General features: G+C 38.1%; 3 protein-coding genes and 1 long non-coding RNA gene across 4 annotated transcripts in view; 2 read left to right on the forward strand and 2 right to left on the reverse strand.

Annotated features, from left to right (window-relative positions):
• Positions 1–359: 359 nt before the first annotated feature.
• LOC122643561 (vesicle-associated membrane protein 727) overlaps positions 360–19,634 on the reverse strand; it is a 30,893-nt gene continuing 11,618 nt past the window's right edge. The window contains exons 7-8 of the mRNA XM_043837191.1: positions 12,534–12,538; positions 360–371 (exon numbers count right to left, since the gene is read on the reverse strand). Of these exons, the coding sequence (XP_043693126.1) occupies positions 12,534–12,538 (5 nt within the window). The 3' untranslated portion in view covers positions 360–371. The remainder of the gene's footprint in view (positions 372–12,533; positions 12,539–19,634) is intronic.
• Positions 3,731–4,408, forward strand: LOC122638848 (the record flags this gene model as incomplete). The annotated part of the gene is made up of 2 exons (XM_043831720.1): positions 3,731–3,781; positions 3,828–4,408. A coding segment is annotated over exon 2 (552 nt), but the record flags the coding sequence as incomplete, so codon positions are not given.
• LOC122643553 (N-carbamoylputrescine amidase) lies at positions 13,153–18,925 on the reverse strand. Its single transcript, XM_043837170.1, has 9 exons — positions 18,767–18,925; positions 17,005–17,053; positions 16,360–16,451; positions 15,020–15,171; positions 14,893–14,939; positions 14,753–14,786; positions 14,240–14,406; positions 13,624–13,720; positions 13,153–13,505 (listed from the first exon to the last, which is right to left on the reverse strand). The coding sequence occupies exons 1-9, from the start codon at positions 18,853–18,855 to the stop codon at positions 13,330–13,332; spliced, it is 903 nt and encodes a 300-aa protein (XP_043693105.1). The 5' UTR covers positions 18,856–18,925; the 3' UTR covers positions 13,153–13,329.
• On the forward strand, positions 15,180–16,504 carry LOC122643582. The gene is made up of 2 exons (XR_006330181.1): positions 15,180–15,526; positions 16,314–16,504. It is a non-coding gene; the product is annotated as an uncharacterized LOC122643582 (long non-coding RNA).

A 19,634-nucleotide genomic window follows, 5' to 3' on the forward strand; every position in this document is an offset into this window, starting at 1 on the left:
TCAGCCCATATCGTTCTAACCCAACTTTCGACCTGCCTAATCCTAGCACGCTAACTCGAAGTACCATTTTCGTACATGGGTTAGTCTTGATTCTTATTTGCCTTTGATTTCAGATTATAAAATTTTCTTAACTAGATTTTTGTCAGGTAAACATTTTTGTTTTCCACACTGCAGGATCAGCTTTTGATTCATAGACTCCTGAAGAACAATGGCAATGTCTGGGGTCCCAAGGAGGGAAGGGAGTTGAGAGTTCATGAAGATGTGGAGGAACTTGCCACTGATTTGGCGGACTATACAGCTGAATTATGTGAGATAACAATGAAGGAGAGGGGGTTCTTTGCCATCGCCTTATCTGGTGGTTCTCTCATCAACTTGATGGGGTAAAAACGCTTTCCCTTTCCACAGCTTCGTTGAGTGATTTCTTTTGGTGCTTCTTGGGCCACTAAAATTCAGTCATTGCAAATTAATTCAAAAAAAGAATGGAGAATATAATTTTGTTTAATCTGTTGTGTTAATTCATTGACAACTTGATGGGTCTTTAGCTCAAATTGGTAGAGCACTTAGGAACATGAGCATGTTCCAAGAGGATGGTGGTTCGAGTCCACCAAGGCCCTCTTTATTCAACTGTTCATAGCATAGTCAGTCATATTACTAATCCATACAAGAACCCAATTTTAATGGCATCTTTGAAACTTGACATATTTTTATATTTACTTTGGTTATGTTAATGAGATATTTTAATTTTATACTAAGGTTGGTAAGTGAAAAGGATTTTACAAGTCTTTTTTTTGGTATAATTGACAGAAATGGCATTATTGTAATTAATATAAAGTAGGAAAGAACAAATTTTACCAACACCATTTTCGTTCTGAACGGCGTTCTTGAGACTGTTACCAAATGGTCATTTTCGGTCTCAGAACGCCGTTCTAGACCAAGAACACAAAAGAACGTTTCTAATCAAGAACGGGCGTTCTTTGTTCAGACCGTTACCAAACATAGCCTTAGTTTTGTCATGTGTCAGGTCAGATCAGGCTGAAATTTTTGTTGCTAGGTAGTAGGAGTTTCAATTGATCGCGCCTTAACGGTCCTCACCAATTTAAGGTCCCGCACCATTTCTGCCCATTAGGGAATCAGACCTCGTATATCAGAGCATAGACATGATTCTATTCGATTGATCCAGTTATCAGTTGATAATCTGCATCAAGGTAATTGGGCTAATCAGGCCGGCTAATTGACTGATTGTATTATCAATGGTCCTTAAAAAAGCCATAAACAGCCATTAAATGGGTTATAATCAGACAACATGGGCTTAAACGGGCTAATTGGGCTATAAATTGTCAGTTATTTGTCGGTCACAATATTCGATCGGCCTCGGCCAGGTGACCATCAAGAACCATTACCCTACACCGGAGAAGTCCAATTACTAATCGGTCAATGCTTGAGCCTTATACGTTAGTGATTAGATGGGTCGCTGTCTTGGGCTTCGGTCAGTTGATTCAGATCGGATCTACGGATGCAAGCCAACTTTTGACAATCCTAGTAGGTAGACTCCAAAGTCCTTTGCTCAGCATGTCAAGTTTCAAGTCAAACAGATGTGGTCATGTACCAAAACAAAGCATTGAACAAATTAGAAGGTACATGCTTGAATTTGAGTAAAGATATAAAACCAAGTGGAAGACTTTTCTGTATGGGAGTGGGCTGTGTTAGCGTGGGGGCCAATGGGAGCACACACGGAAGCATTAATAGGGATGGATTTTCGTCTTTCATGGGGATGAGGTGGTCATTTCGCTCCATCATGTGTCTAGGCGCAAGACCCACACTCTCAAATGGAGTCCTTTTTCTGTAAAACCAATTCTAACAATTTCTCAGAGGGTTTTCCACGCTGACAATGTGATGAGAAATCCACATGCCACATCAATGACTATCTTGAAATATATATCATTGAAGCCGCATGTATTTAGATTTCAGAGCTGAAAAGGGGGGGGGGGGATATCTTTTTCCCTTCCCAGTTAACCGAATAGTTGGAACTTGGAATTATCAAATGACATCACTTTCCCATTTTCCTATTTAAGAAAACTTGTGCATTAATGCTTATACTTCATGGTGTATCATGATTAGGGATGTAAACGGATCGAATTCGGTCAGATAGTGACATTATCCGGATAGTGATCTTTTAAATATAGATTCTCCTAAATGGATATGAACACAGATTGAATATGAATTTTTGACTATCCGTTAACATCTTTGTCATTTTTATGATGAGGGTTAGGGTTGAGACTTGAGACTTGAGAGTACTTCTAATTTTTTTAGTCTTTGATTTTCTTACGTTTTTTGCTTTTGATTTTATCTTGTATTTATTTTAATAGATATATGATTCCATGTATCACATTGCATAAAACAATATATATAAACCAATAACAAATATAGAAAAAGAATCACGTTATGTTAACTTATAAATTTATAAAAATAAGATAACAAAATCTAATAAGGTAATTTGAAAAGATAGACGAACACAAAGATATATTTCAGATAGTTTATTATCATCGAATTGCTAAACGAGTCGGATAACAATCGATCGAATAAAGAAATTATCATATTCGTATCCGATTAATATTGGATGAATTTAGATTCTCTTAAATGGATATAAACGCGGATCGAAAATAAATTTTCAAATATCCATTTACATCCCTAATATTCATGATTAGGGATTGAGATATATCGGTTGAGATAAGGCTTCATCTCCCACTGAAACCTCTCTCCTTTCTTTCTTCCTTGATTTACGTTCCAAGTTTCAATGAAGGATAAACATTTATGAGAAACAATAATACAGAAAAAGAAGGAAAAAAAACGTGATTTTAACCAACAATAAAATTTTCAAATTTCCTTAACAAAGGAATGACGGTCTTACACGCTGTCCATCATAGGTCAGGAGATTGAAATTGGTATCCGAATCAGTTGCCGCCAATTTATATAAATGATTTTTTGTTCTATCCCACCTGAAATAATCCAAATCGCCTTGTTTTTGCTGAGTTAAATACTCCATCTCTTGCCACGGTAGAGGAGAATCTAATACATAAACACATAGGAGTGCTGGTATAGATCACATTTCCAGATAGAGAATTATTTCTTTTAAAAATCATCCAAATTGATTCTTTAAACTAAAAGCCAATCCAAATCCTCTGTAGCGTGATAGAGCGTGTAACACACATCGATCGACTCTACCGCCCGGACCAGCCAGCCCAAAATAGAATGAGTTATACCGCAACACAATCTACCAACTGCACTTAATTAGTAGTAATTCTTCATTCTAGTAATTGATTTGGATAAAATTCAAAAAAAAATAATATTTACAAACAAGAAAGGGTCAACGCATCGAGGAAGAAGGAACGGGGCGTGACTGTGAGTGTAACAGGTTTCCTGATTCTTCGATACCACGTGGCAATACATGGGCCTTTTGGTTGCCAAAGAGAGTTTGTTTGTTTTCTTCCCATTATCCATTTTTCCGTGTTAAATCACACCTGTTTACTGTTTCTCTCTCTCTCTCTCTCTGTTTTTCTTTTTCGGTAATTATCTTTTTTTGGGTTCCTCTCTCTCTCTCTCTCTCTCTCTACTCTCTACCCTTTAAGGCTTTAAGTTCTCTATCTCTCTATCCATCTCTCTATCTATATAAATAAATAAATATAGCATAGAGTATTTACAGACTGTATACACACCACTTCATCGTCATCATCATTATCTTCACTAACAGAAACGTAACCCCTCTCTCTCTCTCTCTCTCTCTGTCTTTCTCTGTCTTCCTCTCTGTCTCTCCCTATCTCTTCGTAAAGGCAAGCAAGCAGCGCAACCAAACAAAGCCATGGCTGCCTGTGATAGCTTTCAACACATATTCGAGAAACCATTACCAGAGAATCCGACGCTAATCGAGGCTTTAACGCAATGGAATCGCCACCAGATGATGAAAGCTAGAAAACCTATCGACCTCTCCTCCTTTAGTGAGATCTTCGGTGAACTTCACTTTCACGAGAAGAACAACCCCACTGATCCTCCTCCTTCTTTATCTCCTCAATCTCCCTTTTCCTTACACTCCCTCCTGATTGAAGATAAAGATGCCAATGCCGATGACAAGGAGAAGGACAATCCATCATCATCCTCGACTTGGTCTTCTTCTTCATCGTCCTCCTTAGACGCCGTGGTCCATCACAACCAATTCGAAGGTTTCTCCATCAAGAATTCGGAAAGCCTGCAACTCTGCACCGAAGGTCTCGGATCTGAGAGCGCTGACGCAGTCGAGGACTCTATTCCCAATATCGCCATCAAAGAAGGGTTCGATTTCGATGTTAGCAATACTTACGAAGAAGAAGAGGAGGAAGATGAAGAGACAGAGAAGTCGAGTCTCACGAGGAACAGCAGTAACCACCTCTACTGGGAGTCTTATTCTAGCAGATCCATCTCCAAGACCACCGCCTTTGCTAGTTCAGGTTCAGGTTCAAGGGGACCTTCCTTTCCACCTCCGATTTCATGCATTGGGAGGGGTGGCAAGCCCTGGGTTTCCTTCAGATCCTATCGCCGCGACGGCAGGTTCGTCCTCAAAGAGATCAGGATTCCTACCCAGGAATTCCTCCGTGCTTGTCGGGAAGATGGACGCCTTAAGCTTCATTTTGTTCAACCTGAAGAAGAAATCCCTGAGGAAGAAAACGAAGAAGAAGAAGAAGAAGAAGAGGAAGACATTGTGGTTGATGAAGTAGAAGAGGATGAAGGGGAAGACAATGTCGTTGATGAAGAAGAAGCTGTGGATGGCAAAAATGAAGAAGCGGATAACTAAGGAGATGTCTGCAAATACCAAGCTGAAGCAACCGGTAATGCTCAGCCAAAAACTATCATTTGTCTTTGATTGAAAGTTGAAACCCTCCCCCTCTTTTTTTTTTGCTTTCCCCCCCCCCCCCTACTTCCTTTTGACATTTTAAAGAATATTCAATACTTCTGTGACTGTAGCTGTTATTGTGGTGTGGAGAGTCTCTATTATGATCCCCGAAGTTCCTAGACTTCCTAATCCTTTTTCTTTTTCCCTAAAAAAAGAGAATAAATTTAAAAAAAAAAAATTAAACCCATCTTCTGTTTTTGATTCTCTCCTTTAAAATTGGGGAAGTCTCTTCTACTTGCTTAATTTTCCCTGCAAAGAAAATCATCTATGGTTTCAGGAATCGGAATCTTACTGGGTAAATTAGTAATTTCAATTTGATTACACTGATCCCAATTTAAGCCTATTCCTGTAACTTCCTTTTGAAATGCCTTTGGCGTGTAAGACAGAATGACTAAATTCTAATCTTTGGCTTCATGCTTTATGTGTAAATGAAGCCTTGTGTTTTTTATACTTATTCTCTTTCACAAAAAATAAAAAAAAATAACAGAAATCACATATTTTAGCATAATTTTTGTTCTTTTCGTCCCATTTCCAATTTCTAGGTTCCATTAAGCAATTACCAATTCATCTTTGATGGAGCCTGACACTTCCTTTTCCGGGTTCTTAAACCATGTACATGGGAAGGAATACATGTAAATCCTTATTTACTTTTAGGGAAAAGTTCCTCCTAATGGGCAACTTGGAAAGGAATTGAATATCTATCATGTGGATTAGTGACATGATAATTAATAATTGAAAAGTACTTTTGGTTGGCCATATGTTCAATTTTGGAACCTAATTCAATCAAACACCCTCTTATGGAATGGGATGTATCCCTATATATTTTTTTCATGCATACCTATTTGCATGTTGTCACATTCTCTCATAATCTTAGATTTTTCAAAACCTATATTTTGTCATATGAAACCTTACATGTGAGTAGAAAACCTATCTACAAATTTTAGACCCCACTTGAACTGTGACATAGAACATTTTTAGGTGCTCAATTAAGCTCAATTAAAATTTCCTTTTCAAGCTTCCCACTTGGAGAACCCTCTGCCATATTTTTATAATTGATGAGAAGTATAGAAATGGGGGGTTGCTTCACATACTGACATTATTCTATTGCGTATTTTATTACGAAAAAATAAACTCTGTATGGGAGTGAGTCCCTGGGCCAGTGCCCGACTAATGAAAGAGTACGTGCAAGCATCAATTAAGAGGGGCACAATGATCATTTTGCACTCATTTTTGGGCCTAGATGCACACTCTAGGACAGATGATTCGTTCCCATTACATTATTATGACAAAAAGTTTTGGAACAAGCATTGAGTGGGAAGAATCTCTTGCCAATTGTGATGTGACCATAAGATGCAACTCTTGTCTCATCAATAAACTCTCATCCCATGAATTGGAAAATACTTTCTTTTGGTTATATGACACAATTGATGGTCATGGATAAGAAATTCTTTCTAGACCGTGGGTGTAGAAAAACTCGGTACTATTCTCGTACCATCTCCTAACAAATGACTAGTCCTAGACTCATACATAAGTTAGCTAAGTGATGAGCTAACATTCTGTCTATCGTCCTTAACACAAACTGAAATAAATTTATTTAAACAAGCTCCGATGTCATACCTCATAAAAGAGAAGAAAGAGCTCCACCGGGTATGATACCCAAATCAGAGATCTTGGACTAAGACACTACTGGGGTAAGGAGGCTTTCTACAAAATGGGCTCCAAGTGGTTTGAGGTTGTGAAAATATTTTGAATGTAAGAGGCAAAATTAGAGGCAATTAAGGGGGGTTCTAAAATCTTTTCACCATTATCATTGTTAAAAGGAAATAATGGAATAATTTTGGAATGAAGATTCCTCCTCATAATGAAATGATAGAAATTCGTATTTCGATCACCACCATGGATATAAAGACGCCTTAATTTTTTGCATCCAAAAAATTTCTTCAACTACAAGGAGTAATTTGAGATTTGCCTATCTTAGATATTACTTTTATGACTTCCTCTGAGGGTTCCTTAGATTCAAGAGATTGGAGATCGTCAAGAAAGGATTGTTTAAGCGAAGGAAAGAATTCCAACATGTTCTAAAGAATGAGGAAATGATAATCATGAGACTAAGACGAATGTGAAACATGGATTGATAGTAAATCGTATCTACTAGTGGAAGGAAGTTCTGGGTTACAGAAGCCAAAGAAGTAAAAGGATACTCGAAAATCCGAATTCAATTCACAGAAAATATCTGCATCCGATCACATTTGATTCGTATCCGATCCATATTCGATCTATTTACTTTGAAAATCGACCTTGATGTGGCTCCTCTCGATGACTTGAATTTCTTATAATAATAATAATAAAAAAGACTTGAATTCTTTTTGGGTTATGCATGCTCCATAAAGAACCCAGGTGACTTCTTAGGTAAGTACCTGGGTTTAGATTCTCTATCGATCACACGCTCATAGATGCTTTTGGAAGCCGAAGAATCCATGATGCTTTTTCCCAAGTGTTTAGTGTTTATAGAAAAGGGGTACCTTCCCAAAGGTACGTGTCATAAATAGAATTTGCTAAGAAGGTGAAAAGAGAGACTTAACAAGTGGATGGGAAAAAGGTAGACGTGGCCGATTTCTTGCAGTGACTGCAGAGATACTCACGAACTTAGAAGAAGACAGTAGAGAAGAGAGAAGGCGGCTGACTGGGAGTAGAAAAGATGATCTGTTCGCTCTTACGACTTTCTTTGATTCTCTAGATGCACCCATTACATTCTTCCGTGCAAATACCTTGTAATTTGTAAATCCAATAATTTGCTACTTGCCTTGAGTTGCGGTAAGTCACCACTGGGACCTCCTAGTATAAATATCGGATCAGCTGATTCCTTTCGGTATTGGTCATTATTGATGTTAATACCTGATCAATATGGATTGGTCGATACGATACTGATATTTTTTTTGGGGGGGACAAAGAACACCACCCCATCACGTCAGATAGAAGTGTCAAAAAAACCCGACCAACTTGAGCCCGCCCGCCCAAACCCATCTTGAACTTGGACAAGGCTGGGCTAGGCTTGGAAAAACCCTGCCAGGGTCGGGCTGGGTTGAGGGTACGTTTGGCCCTAGCAAGGCTGGGCTGGGCTTGGGTTTAGGTTAAGAACACCACCCCATCACGTCAGATAGAGGTGTCAAAAAAACCAGGCCAACTCGAGCTTGCACCCAAACCCACCTTGAACCCGGACAGGGCTGGGCCAGGCTTAGGAAAACCTTGCCAGGGTCGGGCTGGGTTCATGTTTGGCCCTAACAGGGCCGGGCTAGGTTTGGGTTTAGGTTAAGGCTCCTAGCGTTGGGCTACGGTTTAGGGCAAGCATGACCCAGCCTGGCCCATTGACACCCCTAGCGCCAGATAGGTCGCCCCTGAGCCTTAACACCGGCACCCGAAATGGTAGTCGCAACCCCTGGTCATTTACGGGGTTCCAAGGGCTGCGGCAATCATTTTGCATAGGTGACGTGCACTGCGTGACCGGGTGGCGTTCTTTTTCTCTGTATTTTTTTTGTTTTTTGTTTTAATAAAAAAATGATATTTTAATCCTATATCGGACAGAAGAAGGGAGTAAAAGGACAACCAAATGGTCCTTTTTCTAAAGATTCTAGCTAATTAAAGTTGTGCCTTTCCTTCACACTCCTCACACCACTCTTGTGGGAACTCTGGGCGTGGTTCCTCTCCAGTCACTTGAAAATGATATTAATCTGAATCTACACAGAAAGTTGTCATGGGAACGAAATCTTTGTAGATTAAAACAAAGGGAGTTAAAATATGCCAAGGAAAATAAATTAAATAAATAAAAAGCAAGGGAGGTTATATACTTGTATGGAGAAGGGAATCTATAATATCTCCTCCAAATCCTACTCCAAGACCAGGAAGATAGATTATCAACTTTTTTTGAATGATTTGGAAGTTTCCCTTCACCTGCAAAATACAATTTCTTGATGATACGGTATTGCTGAAACAGAAGCTTTGCCAACACCTCACCCCAACTTCGTATGCTTAATTAGGAGCTTAGCCATATATATATATATATATATATACAGCGACAGCTTGAAATGATAGAAAACCTAACAAAAAACACACACAGAGCATATGTTGGAATGGCAGTTGGACTGGTTAAACAGCTGACCACCACAATCTACTAGTGTGGTTCATTTACAAACATTGCCTGAACCAAATATCTTTGATGAAAACCACAAAGAGCGACCTTCTAAATGTAACCAAGCTTGGTTACAATTTGCTGCTAACCTCTTCCTGTGCTTTTCACAATTCCTATTGTTTATGGCATATCTGTGATTATACTTCTCTTACCGGAAAAACTGATCCCTGAAATCTTGAGCTTAATACCTAAAACAAAAATCATTAAACCCTTTGATGCCTCTTCATCTTTATAGTTTATACTTTACACCCCAACAATGGAAACCCCCACCCTACACCCTCCAAAAATATCTCTACGCTGGCACAGAATAGAATTTGCCAAATGACAAGATAAAACATTTTAAAATTTTATGAAACGCATGAGAGGGGTATTATAATAAAATTGACACTGAAATTTGACACATGGTCTATCTAGCTCATTTCAAATATATCTAAACATCAGAACTACCACTTCACCCTTCAATGGGGCACAACTAGGTGTAATATCCAAGTATAATTATATGGTCTAAATAGATCAAAAAACCCTCTACCAAAAAGGAAATCTGGGACCTAAACCCCCCCCCCCCCCGGCGGAAGTGAATTTGGGATGTACCCACTTTTAATGTGGTAGATATTGTCTGAAGTAAACAGATCAAAAACCTTTTACCATAAAGGAAACCTGGGACCTAAAACCCCCAATTCCTTTTAATGTGGTAGATGAGAATACAGAGAAAAGGAGAGAGAGGTAAGGGAGGGGGTGGTTAGGGATGTCAAATCGGTCGGTCCAGGTCAATTTTGGTTGGGTTTAATCGGTCCCCGCTATTTTAGGATCTTGCATCATGACCGGCCCGAAGTAATCAGTCTTCATAGACTAGGCATGATCCTATTCATAAACGGTCGATCGGGTACCATCTATAATCGGGTTTGTACAAAACGAGCTATAAACTGGTTAAACGTGCCTATAAACGGGCTCATATTAAATGGGCTACAATCAGTCTATGAAAGTTTGATCCATCTAACTCCTAATGAGATTCAATTCTTTGGGATGACACAAGTACTTGAGGAAATGTTCTTCCCTGAACTAACGGTTTAATAAGTGAATATCAATGCATTTGGAGCTCTATGGACCTCAATTTCAATGGACATACATATGATGGCATTTCAAACAATATCCATGACCTTGATTATACGCTGCATTTATTTTTGGTCCATCAATTTCACAATGCATTAATATTGAATTTTCAATTCTATGTTTTTATTTAGCCCATAGTCCTTTGTATATAGCTTAGGTAATCCAATAAGATATATAAACCAAGGAGATTCAGAAAAAATATAGTTAGGATAAAGTACGAAATTTAATGGATAATTAGGGTAAAACAAATAGTTCATAAATAGGCTTAAATATGTCGGTCCTTAATCATGTCAGGGTTGCCCATAGGTTCCACCCCTTATACCATGAACAACACGTTTAGCTAATGTATAAGGCCAATTATTTGATCGATCGGGACAGGTTGATCCTATTGGTGCAGGCTTAAAATTGACACCCCCAGACGAGATCACCAAACAAGGTAGGAAGAGTTAAATTTAAAAAAGCTAGAGCAGGGGGCCTCTGTAATTCTGCAGGTTTGGAACGTGTACAGGACACAATTAAAGATCGTTGTCATCACATAACCTATGGAACTCTTTTCATATTTTGGAACAACTAAAAAAAATCACACTTATACTTTTTCTTTTTGTAATATTGGAAACAGCGGAATTAACTACGCGTTTGACAAGCTTGCTATTAAAACAAGCAACTTTTTTTTTTTTTTTTTTTAATAATAAAAAAACAAAAATATATATATTAAGAAAGAACACTATCTACAACGTCTTTCATTTAAAACAAATTGTTGTATATTTGTTATAATGAATCAAAAAATTGGTGAGAGTCAACAAGATAGAGTCCTGATGATATGATAGAAGAATTCCTGTGATAGTATCTGAAATCTTCAAAAGTTGTGGAATCAAATGCCAAGGTTAGGGAAACTTTGGAAAAGGTACAAAAGCAAGCAACATTAGAAAAGGTATGTGGACGGATATTAGTGTAACTGATGATATTTTATCTTTTTAATGAATTTCTTCTTTTATTAAAAAAAAAAAAAGGCAGAAGTAATAAAAACTGCATGTTGCTCAGAGCTCTGCTGCACTCCGTGCTTCGCAACCTACTATATATTTGAAAGAAGAAGGAAATACACTATCAATCTGTACTTTTTTCTGTCTCTCTCCTTTCTTTCTTTATTAAATATATTGTTTCGCTATCTGTTATTAGCTTGGCATGTAAAATGATGCCAATAAAAACGATCTACGTGAAAACCCCCTCCCCTCCTCTAATATTTAAAAATTAATCCAAATTCTAGACCCCACTCTTATTCTTTTCCTCTTCCCCAGCCTATAATTCCTTACTCCCAGACTTATCCAACATAAAAACTCTTCTCCACAACTATAGATAAGAGCGTGGTTTCACCCTTCTACTGTTTTAAAGGTTTCATTTGAAGGTCAAAGGGTTTAAAGTTTCAATGTTTAAGCTAGGGAAAAAGAACACTAACCGGTCACATGGTTAGCATGATTCTACACCTAAACACAAATCAATGCCTTTGTGCACGAAAAGAACGTTCAACCCCCAATGAAATCGAAAATCACATCCAAACCAATGCTTTTGTACGCACTTTCATAGGCTACCATGCTAATGTAGGGGCTACACGACTGGCTAGTGTTCTCTTGCCCGCTAACTAAAATGGCACCTTTTTGGTGAGTGAATTTCCGAAAAACTTCTGTCTTCCTGCTGTTATAAAGATCAATGGATGGCTCAGATTCAACCGTTAGCTATATCAACACTTGACAAATATGCCATGGAGCAGAACCCGGCGCAAGATGCAGCGCAATGCATCTTGCATGGGATTCGGATCATCTGCTGTCACCTACCCGTGCGGCCGGCATACAACCTCACACAAGCAGGGACAAAATGACCACCCTACCCACTACCCGAACACCCTACCTAGGTAGGGTCCACACCCAGCCCGTATGAGACTACACACAGGCCGCACGGGCAGCGGCAGCAAAGGATCCAAATTGTCTTGCCTGAGCCCTTTTCCCTAGGAAAAAGACAGCCAAAGAATCAAAGTCATGGTCACTTGGGGCGTGGAGAGAGAGAGAGAGAGTATAGATTTGGCAAACCAACAATCCCAGAGGCAATAATGTTGGTTATAACTAGCTTTTCTGTAAAAAGGTCACATGACAGTAAAAACTTTTGCCCTCATAAGAATTAGTTATGGAATCACCTTTCTCGGCTTTTTGGCTAAGATCAAGTGTAGTATATGGAATCACCTTTCTTTTCAAACTTGTTTTATATTTAACCAATAAAGAAAGAATTAAATTATAAGGCAGTTATGAACCCTCTACTCGACTCAACTCAGCCTTATCCCAACTATATGGGGTCGACTACATAGATCCTATTTCTCCAATCAATTCCATTCAAAGCCATACAAGATGTCAATCCTAAGCTATACAAGTCCTTCCTCACCACTTCTTCTATGGTTATTTTAGGCCTACCTCTAGCTCTATTAGCTCCTTCAATTTGCAATAAATCACTTTTCCATACTGGAGTACTTAAAGCCCTTCGTTGCACATGTCCATGCCACCTGATTCTCTCAGGAGTTGTAGGGCAAAACTTCAGTCACCAATTCAATAAATCGAGACAGTCTACTCCTATTCTGAATAAGAAAACTAAATAGAAAACATAATTCTAGGAATCTTGACAAATCAACTTAGACAACTCAATTTAAAACTTAAGTAGCTAAACCAAAAAAGCCCACAAGTGGGCTGGAATAAGCCCATGAATTGGGCTAGACCACAAGCCAAGAGTTAGGCCTTTAGTGGGGGCCTGCTGGCCCCTTTTCTTCCTACAGCAATATGTCTTCAGCTCCTTCTTTGCATCATATAGTCATCCTACTAATACAGGATAATAGATTTCTGCTTCCGAACATTAGCATAAAGATTTCTCCCATAAACAAGTCATACTAGTATGCCAATTAAAGAAGGTAGGAAGGAGTCTTGAAAAACCAAGCCACCTGAGAACTAAAAAGCATGTATCTCAATTACTGTTCATTCTTTTTCTTCCAACAAGTTGACCAGTAAAAGAGTACACATTATTAAAGCTTCTGGTTGATTACCTCCATACTAGACAAGAAAACAAGTTCGTAGAGTTATCAAAGATCTTTGTTGCTGCCATCTAATGTTAGAAGGGCTTTGTATAGATCTGGACGCCGATCCCGAAATACACCCCAACTGTGTCTCTTGGACTTGATCTTATCCAGATCGAATTCCGCAACAAGAACGTCTTCATCTTTATCATTTGCAATTGCCACAATTTCACCACTGGGCCCTGATCATACGATAAAATATTAAACATCAAATTATTTACTCTCTATCAGACATGCCACAGAATGCCAGGAAATAATGAAAGAAATCAGTGTTTAATAAAAAACAAAACAAAAAATCACCTGCTATGAAAGAGTTTCCATAAAATGTGATCTCACTGTCACCATGTTCGGTCTTGATTCTCTCTTTTCCTATCCTGTTTGAAGCTACTAGAGGTACCTGAGTTGTCACAAAGTGGTCAGCTCCTTTTAAGGACATGTCATCAAGCTCCACCAGAAAGCATAAATTTCTTTACTTTCTTAAAAAATAAAAAATAAAAAATAAAAAATTTAAACAACCTGTTCACCATATGAAATCATGGATAGGATTTCAAACATCTATTGACAGACCACTCACAATATAGTTCACAGAACAGGAATTGTTAAGAAAGATGATCTTAACCACTGGATCCATTATGACACTCATTTAGAACACCAACTCCTAATCATTGAAAAGAATGTGACTAGTAGGATTACAGAATCTCATTTACACTCACAACCTTTCCTAAAGGTAATTCACATTTTTATGGCCCAGAACAATGAGATGGCTCGCCAATGGGGTTTACAGTAGGGAAATACAGCAATTTAGACACTGAGAAGCATCAACTCATTTTGACAACCAGGACACACAAACTAGACTTAAAATTGGCCCAACTAACTCAAAACATTTTCACCGGAAAAAAATATATATATATATTACCAGATTAGCCCCAGCATGCCCTTGCATTACTCGCTTCCAATGATCACGGGAATCAAGTCCTTGATCCTGTGGTTCAGAACCGATAGCAGTGGGATAAAACAGTATCTCCGCACCTTGAAGAACCATAGCTCGTGCTGCTTCTGGAAACCACTGATCCCAGCAAATGGCTGCCAAAATTGTAGCAGATAGTAAACGTTTCCGCACTACATTCTTGTCAGAAACAGTAATTAAAAGAAAATACACATCTTTTGTTTCCATAAATTACCAAATGTATTTCAAAGAATTCAAAGGGACTTCTTTTCCATTCAAACACACTCTTATAACATTTCCTAAAGATGATCTACAAACAGGGACAGGATATATGAGGTGCACAAGCAAAACCCCCCATATAAGCATCAGATCTATGTGTATGCATGGGGTAGATCATACTTGGGTGAGTAACCAAATATTGCCTTGAGTGCTCTATCAAATTATGAGCACCGTTAATGCCAGTACTGAAGTCAAATTTCTTACCTAATCCAATCTTGGCAAACTTGGTTTCAAAGACCTGTTTATCCATGGCATCAAGGTTGTTGTAAGTATCATAATCCAATCCAAATCACCAGCAGAAAATCTATGTTTAAGTTAGGAGTATAAGTACAGAAGACTCCCACCTTGAAGCCAGTATCACCTGGATTAAAGTAGAACTTCTCCTGGTAACCTGAAGAGGACAACTAGTAAGGTTAAACAATGATGAGGGTAAAGGTTGTTTTAAGGGAAACCCACAGAAAATGCACTTGCCTGGTCCATCTGGGATATGGGATTTCCTATACAGACCAAGATCTGTACCATCGGCATCAATCATTGCAACTGAATTATAATGAGCATTGTTGGCCTCTTCAAAGAAGCTTACTGGTATCACCACCCTAAGTTCTCTTGCAAGTTTCTGCATCCTGCTCAATATGCACATACACTTGTAGAATAAGGTTTTACTGGGTTATCAAACCCACGGTGTTAAAAGACGTCAAATAAAATTTATGATTATTACATGACAGAAATATCAGGAGGGTAGAGCATGCAGTCAGGCAGCCAGTAAGAGCAGAAGACACCGAACTTCAGTTTCTCAGTGCCCATGAGAAAGACTAATTTTTGTTCGTCATAATTTCTTCCCATGCAGGAATTTTTCCCATCAGATCAGATCGAACCGTTAGGATAATCTAATGTCAAATCCCCAGCCCCAGGAGATATGGTTTTAACTTTCTCTTAAAGTAAGTCAATGGTCTTTATATTTCCCAACTGGTACCTACAGTCATGGTTTTAAGTATCTTAACGTATCCTCCGATACTAACCGATATGTATCTTATTTTTAGGGTACCAACACAATACGATACTTAAAAAAAGTATCACTGTATAGGGTCACTACGTGACCCGATATGATTGATACTTATTCATACACTTTATACATCTCTTATAAACTATATAACTCGATCAATGACTCAAAACACTAACCAAAAGCTCTTGTAAGGCATTGTAATCAATTTTGTTTTGGTAAAATCAACTTGATTCCTTGGTTCTATTGGCAAAAGAGACTCTAGTAGTGTTGATTTCATCAATTTGGTAAAACAACCTGCAATCAAGGATCGGAACCAGACTTGCGCAAGAATAGTTTCCTGTCAAATTTTAATTTCTTGCTCAACTACTAATTTTTAGTGTCGTTTTTTGCAATGGATCACTAGGTTAGTGAAAAACAACCTAAATGATTGCATCAAACTAGGTTTTTTTTTTGTGCAATAATGTTCCCCAAACTGAATGACATTTTTTTTTGTATTAATACAAGAAACTTCATCTTTTATATATAATCAATTGAATGCACTTGTCTCATCGTACTTTGTTTTCCTTTTTATACATGATATATTTTACATAATACTTATTTATAGTGTTTTATGCTTCAAAATTGTATTTCGCGTGTATTTTAAACATTTCCATATGTATCTTTAGTGTATCTTGCATCTCTCCAAAACGATATGATACGTCTCTTGAAATCACCTTTTCGATACGATACCCCTGATACCAACACTTTAAACCTTGCCTACAGTACCTCTAAGAAAGCATATAGAAAGTCTAATTGCAGTTTCATATACCTTTGAATTGTAGGGTGGCCATTATAAGGTTTTGCACGTTGAAAGAAATCTTCCCTTTGAGCTTGGCAGAAGTAATAGCCCTCAAATAGCTCCTGAAGAATAACAGAAGGCATGAACAAAGACCAATGCCATTCCAAGATAATAATAACTAGCAGAACCAACTATTGTTCTTAGCCTGCAAACAGGCCTAAAAGACCTGAAAATAGTAAATAATTGGGGGCTCATCTTTTAGCTCCGTGAATCCACATCATCTCTTTTCACTCTTTTGATTGGTTTCACACTAACTTTCTTTCCAATTTTCATACAAAATATACAAGTACTAGATTTCCTAAAATAGGATCCAATTGGACTTATCTCTATGAGTTCATAGAAGAGTGTCATGATTCCCTCTAAACAATTTATTCTAAAATAAATACAATTTGGGCAAACTCTTATAATTTAAAGCTAGACAGATATTTGTGTATTAACCAAAACGTTCAAAAAGCAATAAAAAACAGAACATCTCACTCAAGAACCAGAAATTAATTCCAGAAAGAACATGTAAACTGAACATATTTGATGATTGATTTAGCATGTTCCTATCTATGCAGTCATGGTTTTGTACAATTTTAGGGGCTTGGAAGCTCATGGTTTATGAATGTGCACCTGAATAAGAACAATATTTGCACCCTTCCCATGAGCAGCACGAACCAACCTGCATAAAGGATGGTGGTCATTTTAAGCTAGCAGACAAAATAAGAAATATCTGAAATCCATGGAGGAAAGGCAAGGGAGAATAGTAAGTCAGTCCTTCCTCAATCAGAAAGCACCCAATTTCAAATTAGTCAAGAAAAAGCATACAGGAAGAATATTAATGTCTCAAGATTTTTCCCTTTCTAACAATTCTTTTCCATTTTATTGTATTTAATTTTTTTGAATTGTCTTAAGGTCACCAAAAGGATCCTTAAGAGAATAAAAGGCATGCAAAAACAGAAATATACCTAAAATATTTCCAGCAATTATTTGCTCCTCAGGATCCCACCAATTCAATATGCCCTTTTTGTTTTTTTCTTTGGGGGGGGGGGGGGTATGGGGGAGTTGGGGTGATAAATCACTATGAATAATACAAGCCCAGATTAGCGGTTGACACTTGATGGTCCAATCATCCAGTCCAAATAGTCTAGATGACGTGAAAAAAAGTGATAATTTATAATTTATAATAAAAAAATTATGCCCAGATAAGAACCTCTCGTCCAAAAGATACAATTGTCAGCTGGACAGTCAATTAACTAAATCCACATTGATCATGCCCTGGTGAGCAATGGTATGGCTGGACAGTGAATTAACTGAATCCACATTTACCAAGCACCAGTTGTCAATGGTCTAAATGTGCAGTCCAATGATCACCGAGGATGCAGAGAATATGAAGATAGAGAACTCCTGACATTTAATCCACCCACCACCCCCACTCCCCAAAAAAATAAAACATATGGTAAAGGACTTGATTTAATCCACAGGTAATACAACTCGGTTAAAGAATCGATTTAAAAAACAATGTGAGGCGGAAATAAAAGCCCAAATTTTCAAAATTGCTTCAAGATGAAAATACAGTAACTTTGTTTTTTTTAATTTATACCAAAATTTTATGGGGAAAATAGCCAAAAATCCTATACAAGGATCAGCAAAGTGTTATACAAGAACCTGTGAACCAGTGGCCATCGAGTCTTCAAAATGAAATGGAGAGATCCTGCTCTACTAATTAAGTGTGCAAATCTACAAGATTTCCTAAAACCTCACCGACATATTGAAAGCTTCAATCACATGATCTTTGAAACAAGCCGTCTCTACACTAATTTGACTCACTGTAGACACAGTATTCGTTTACAGAGAAATTAAATATCAATATGCGAAGCAAAGGGGTAAGAAAAGTCAGTGGTATTCACTACTTGAATCTGGCGGACATGTATTTGATCACTTCCATTTCAAATGCCCACAATTCAATTTACGGAGTCCATCCTTCCATGGAGGTAAAGCTTTAGAGAGAATAAATTTACGAGGTCCATTCGTCCATGGAAGTAAGTTTTAGAGATACTTACTTATACCTACCTCATAAAGAAAGAGTTAGCTGTGCAGTGCATAAGGTCTACATGACCTGGGAGTCTAGAAGATGAAATGAACAATCTGGGTGACTCAAAATTTAACCCTTTCTTCCTTCCATGAGTTCCCTCCAATTAAAGCCCTAGAGAACACCCTCTCAAACGAATCGAGTTTAAAACATCAAACAGAACTGATGACGATGAGAACGAAGAGAGGAGTTGTCAAATTCACACGCATAGAAACAACAAGAGCTTGCAAAAATTCATAGCAGTATTTCCAAGTTCCAATACAAATAAAAGCAAATAGATAAAACTAAAGAAAAATCTAATACCTCTCGGCTGTATCGACATTGGATGAGACGTCATCAGAGCAAGCAAATTGCAGAGCTGCTACCACCACCACTCCTCTTCCCTTCTCCATCGTTTTCCCTTTCCTGCGTATACGATTCTCTTCCCACAGGAAATGACCAGTTACTAGTTACTACACTCGCCACTCACCACCACCACAATACCCTCTCCTCGTGCCTCACCCTGATTTTTCCGCTGAAACGCCCTACTACTATTTACTTAAACCGTGGGGGCCACATCATCCACCATGAGTGTGAGGCGGCTGTGCTTCACTAAATTCCAAAAGTATTCCCCTCTCACTCTCAGCGTCCATACCTACTTTAATAGGGAGGGGACTTGGAACTCTCTGTTCGTCCAAGGCAGTGATCGGGTAACAAAAGCTCCCTGTTCTTCCACTCACAATACTAAATTAATTTACTAACCACAAGTGTCCACGGAGATGCCCACTCCAAGATGCTCGCTGACTGTGTAATAAGTGGTACTAAAGAAGAGACCTCACGAGTCTCACACACCAGTAAAGAAGAACAGCCAGAAAACTTCACGGAGTTGCCCAGATATTGAATAGCTTTGCAGCTTAGAGTGGTTCTTATTGGTGGACCTAATGTCCTGTGTTTTACTTGTCTAAGTTTCAGCATAGTCTGAATTTGCCAAATAACAAAATAAAGGTCAAGGTCTCACCACCGCGAAGTCTGAGGAGAATTATAATGTGACAACCTTACCCTTGCACCGAGGTGCAAGATCCACCCTCAAGGAATACATTGAATCTTGATTTTATATTTGACATAGGATCAATCCATATCATATACCAAGTATCAAAAACTCGTTTATCAAAAAAATAAGTAACAAAAAATC

The sequence above is a fragment of the Telopea speciosissima genome, chromosome 1 (assembly GCF_018873765.1).
Source record: "Telopea speciosissima isolate NSW1024214 ecotype Mountain lineage chromosome 1, Tspe_v1, whole genome shotgun sequence".
Taxonomy (NCBI): domain Eukaryota; kingdom Viridiplantae; phylum Streptophyta; class Magnoliopsida; order Proteales; family Proteaceae; genus Telopea; species Telopea speciosissima.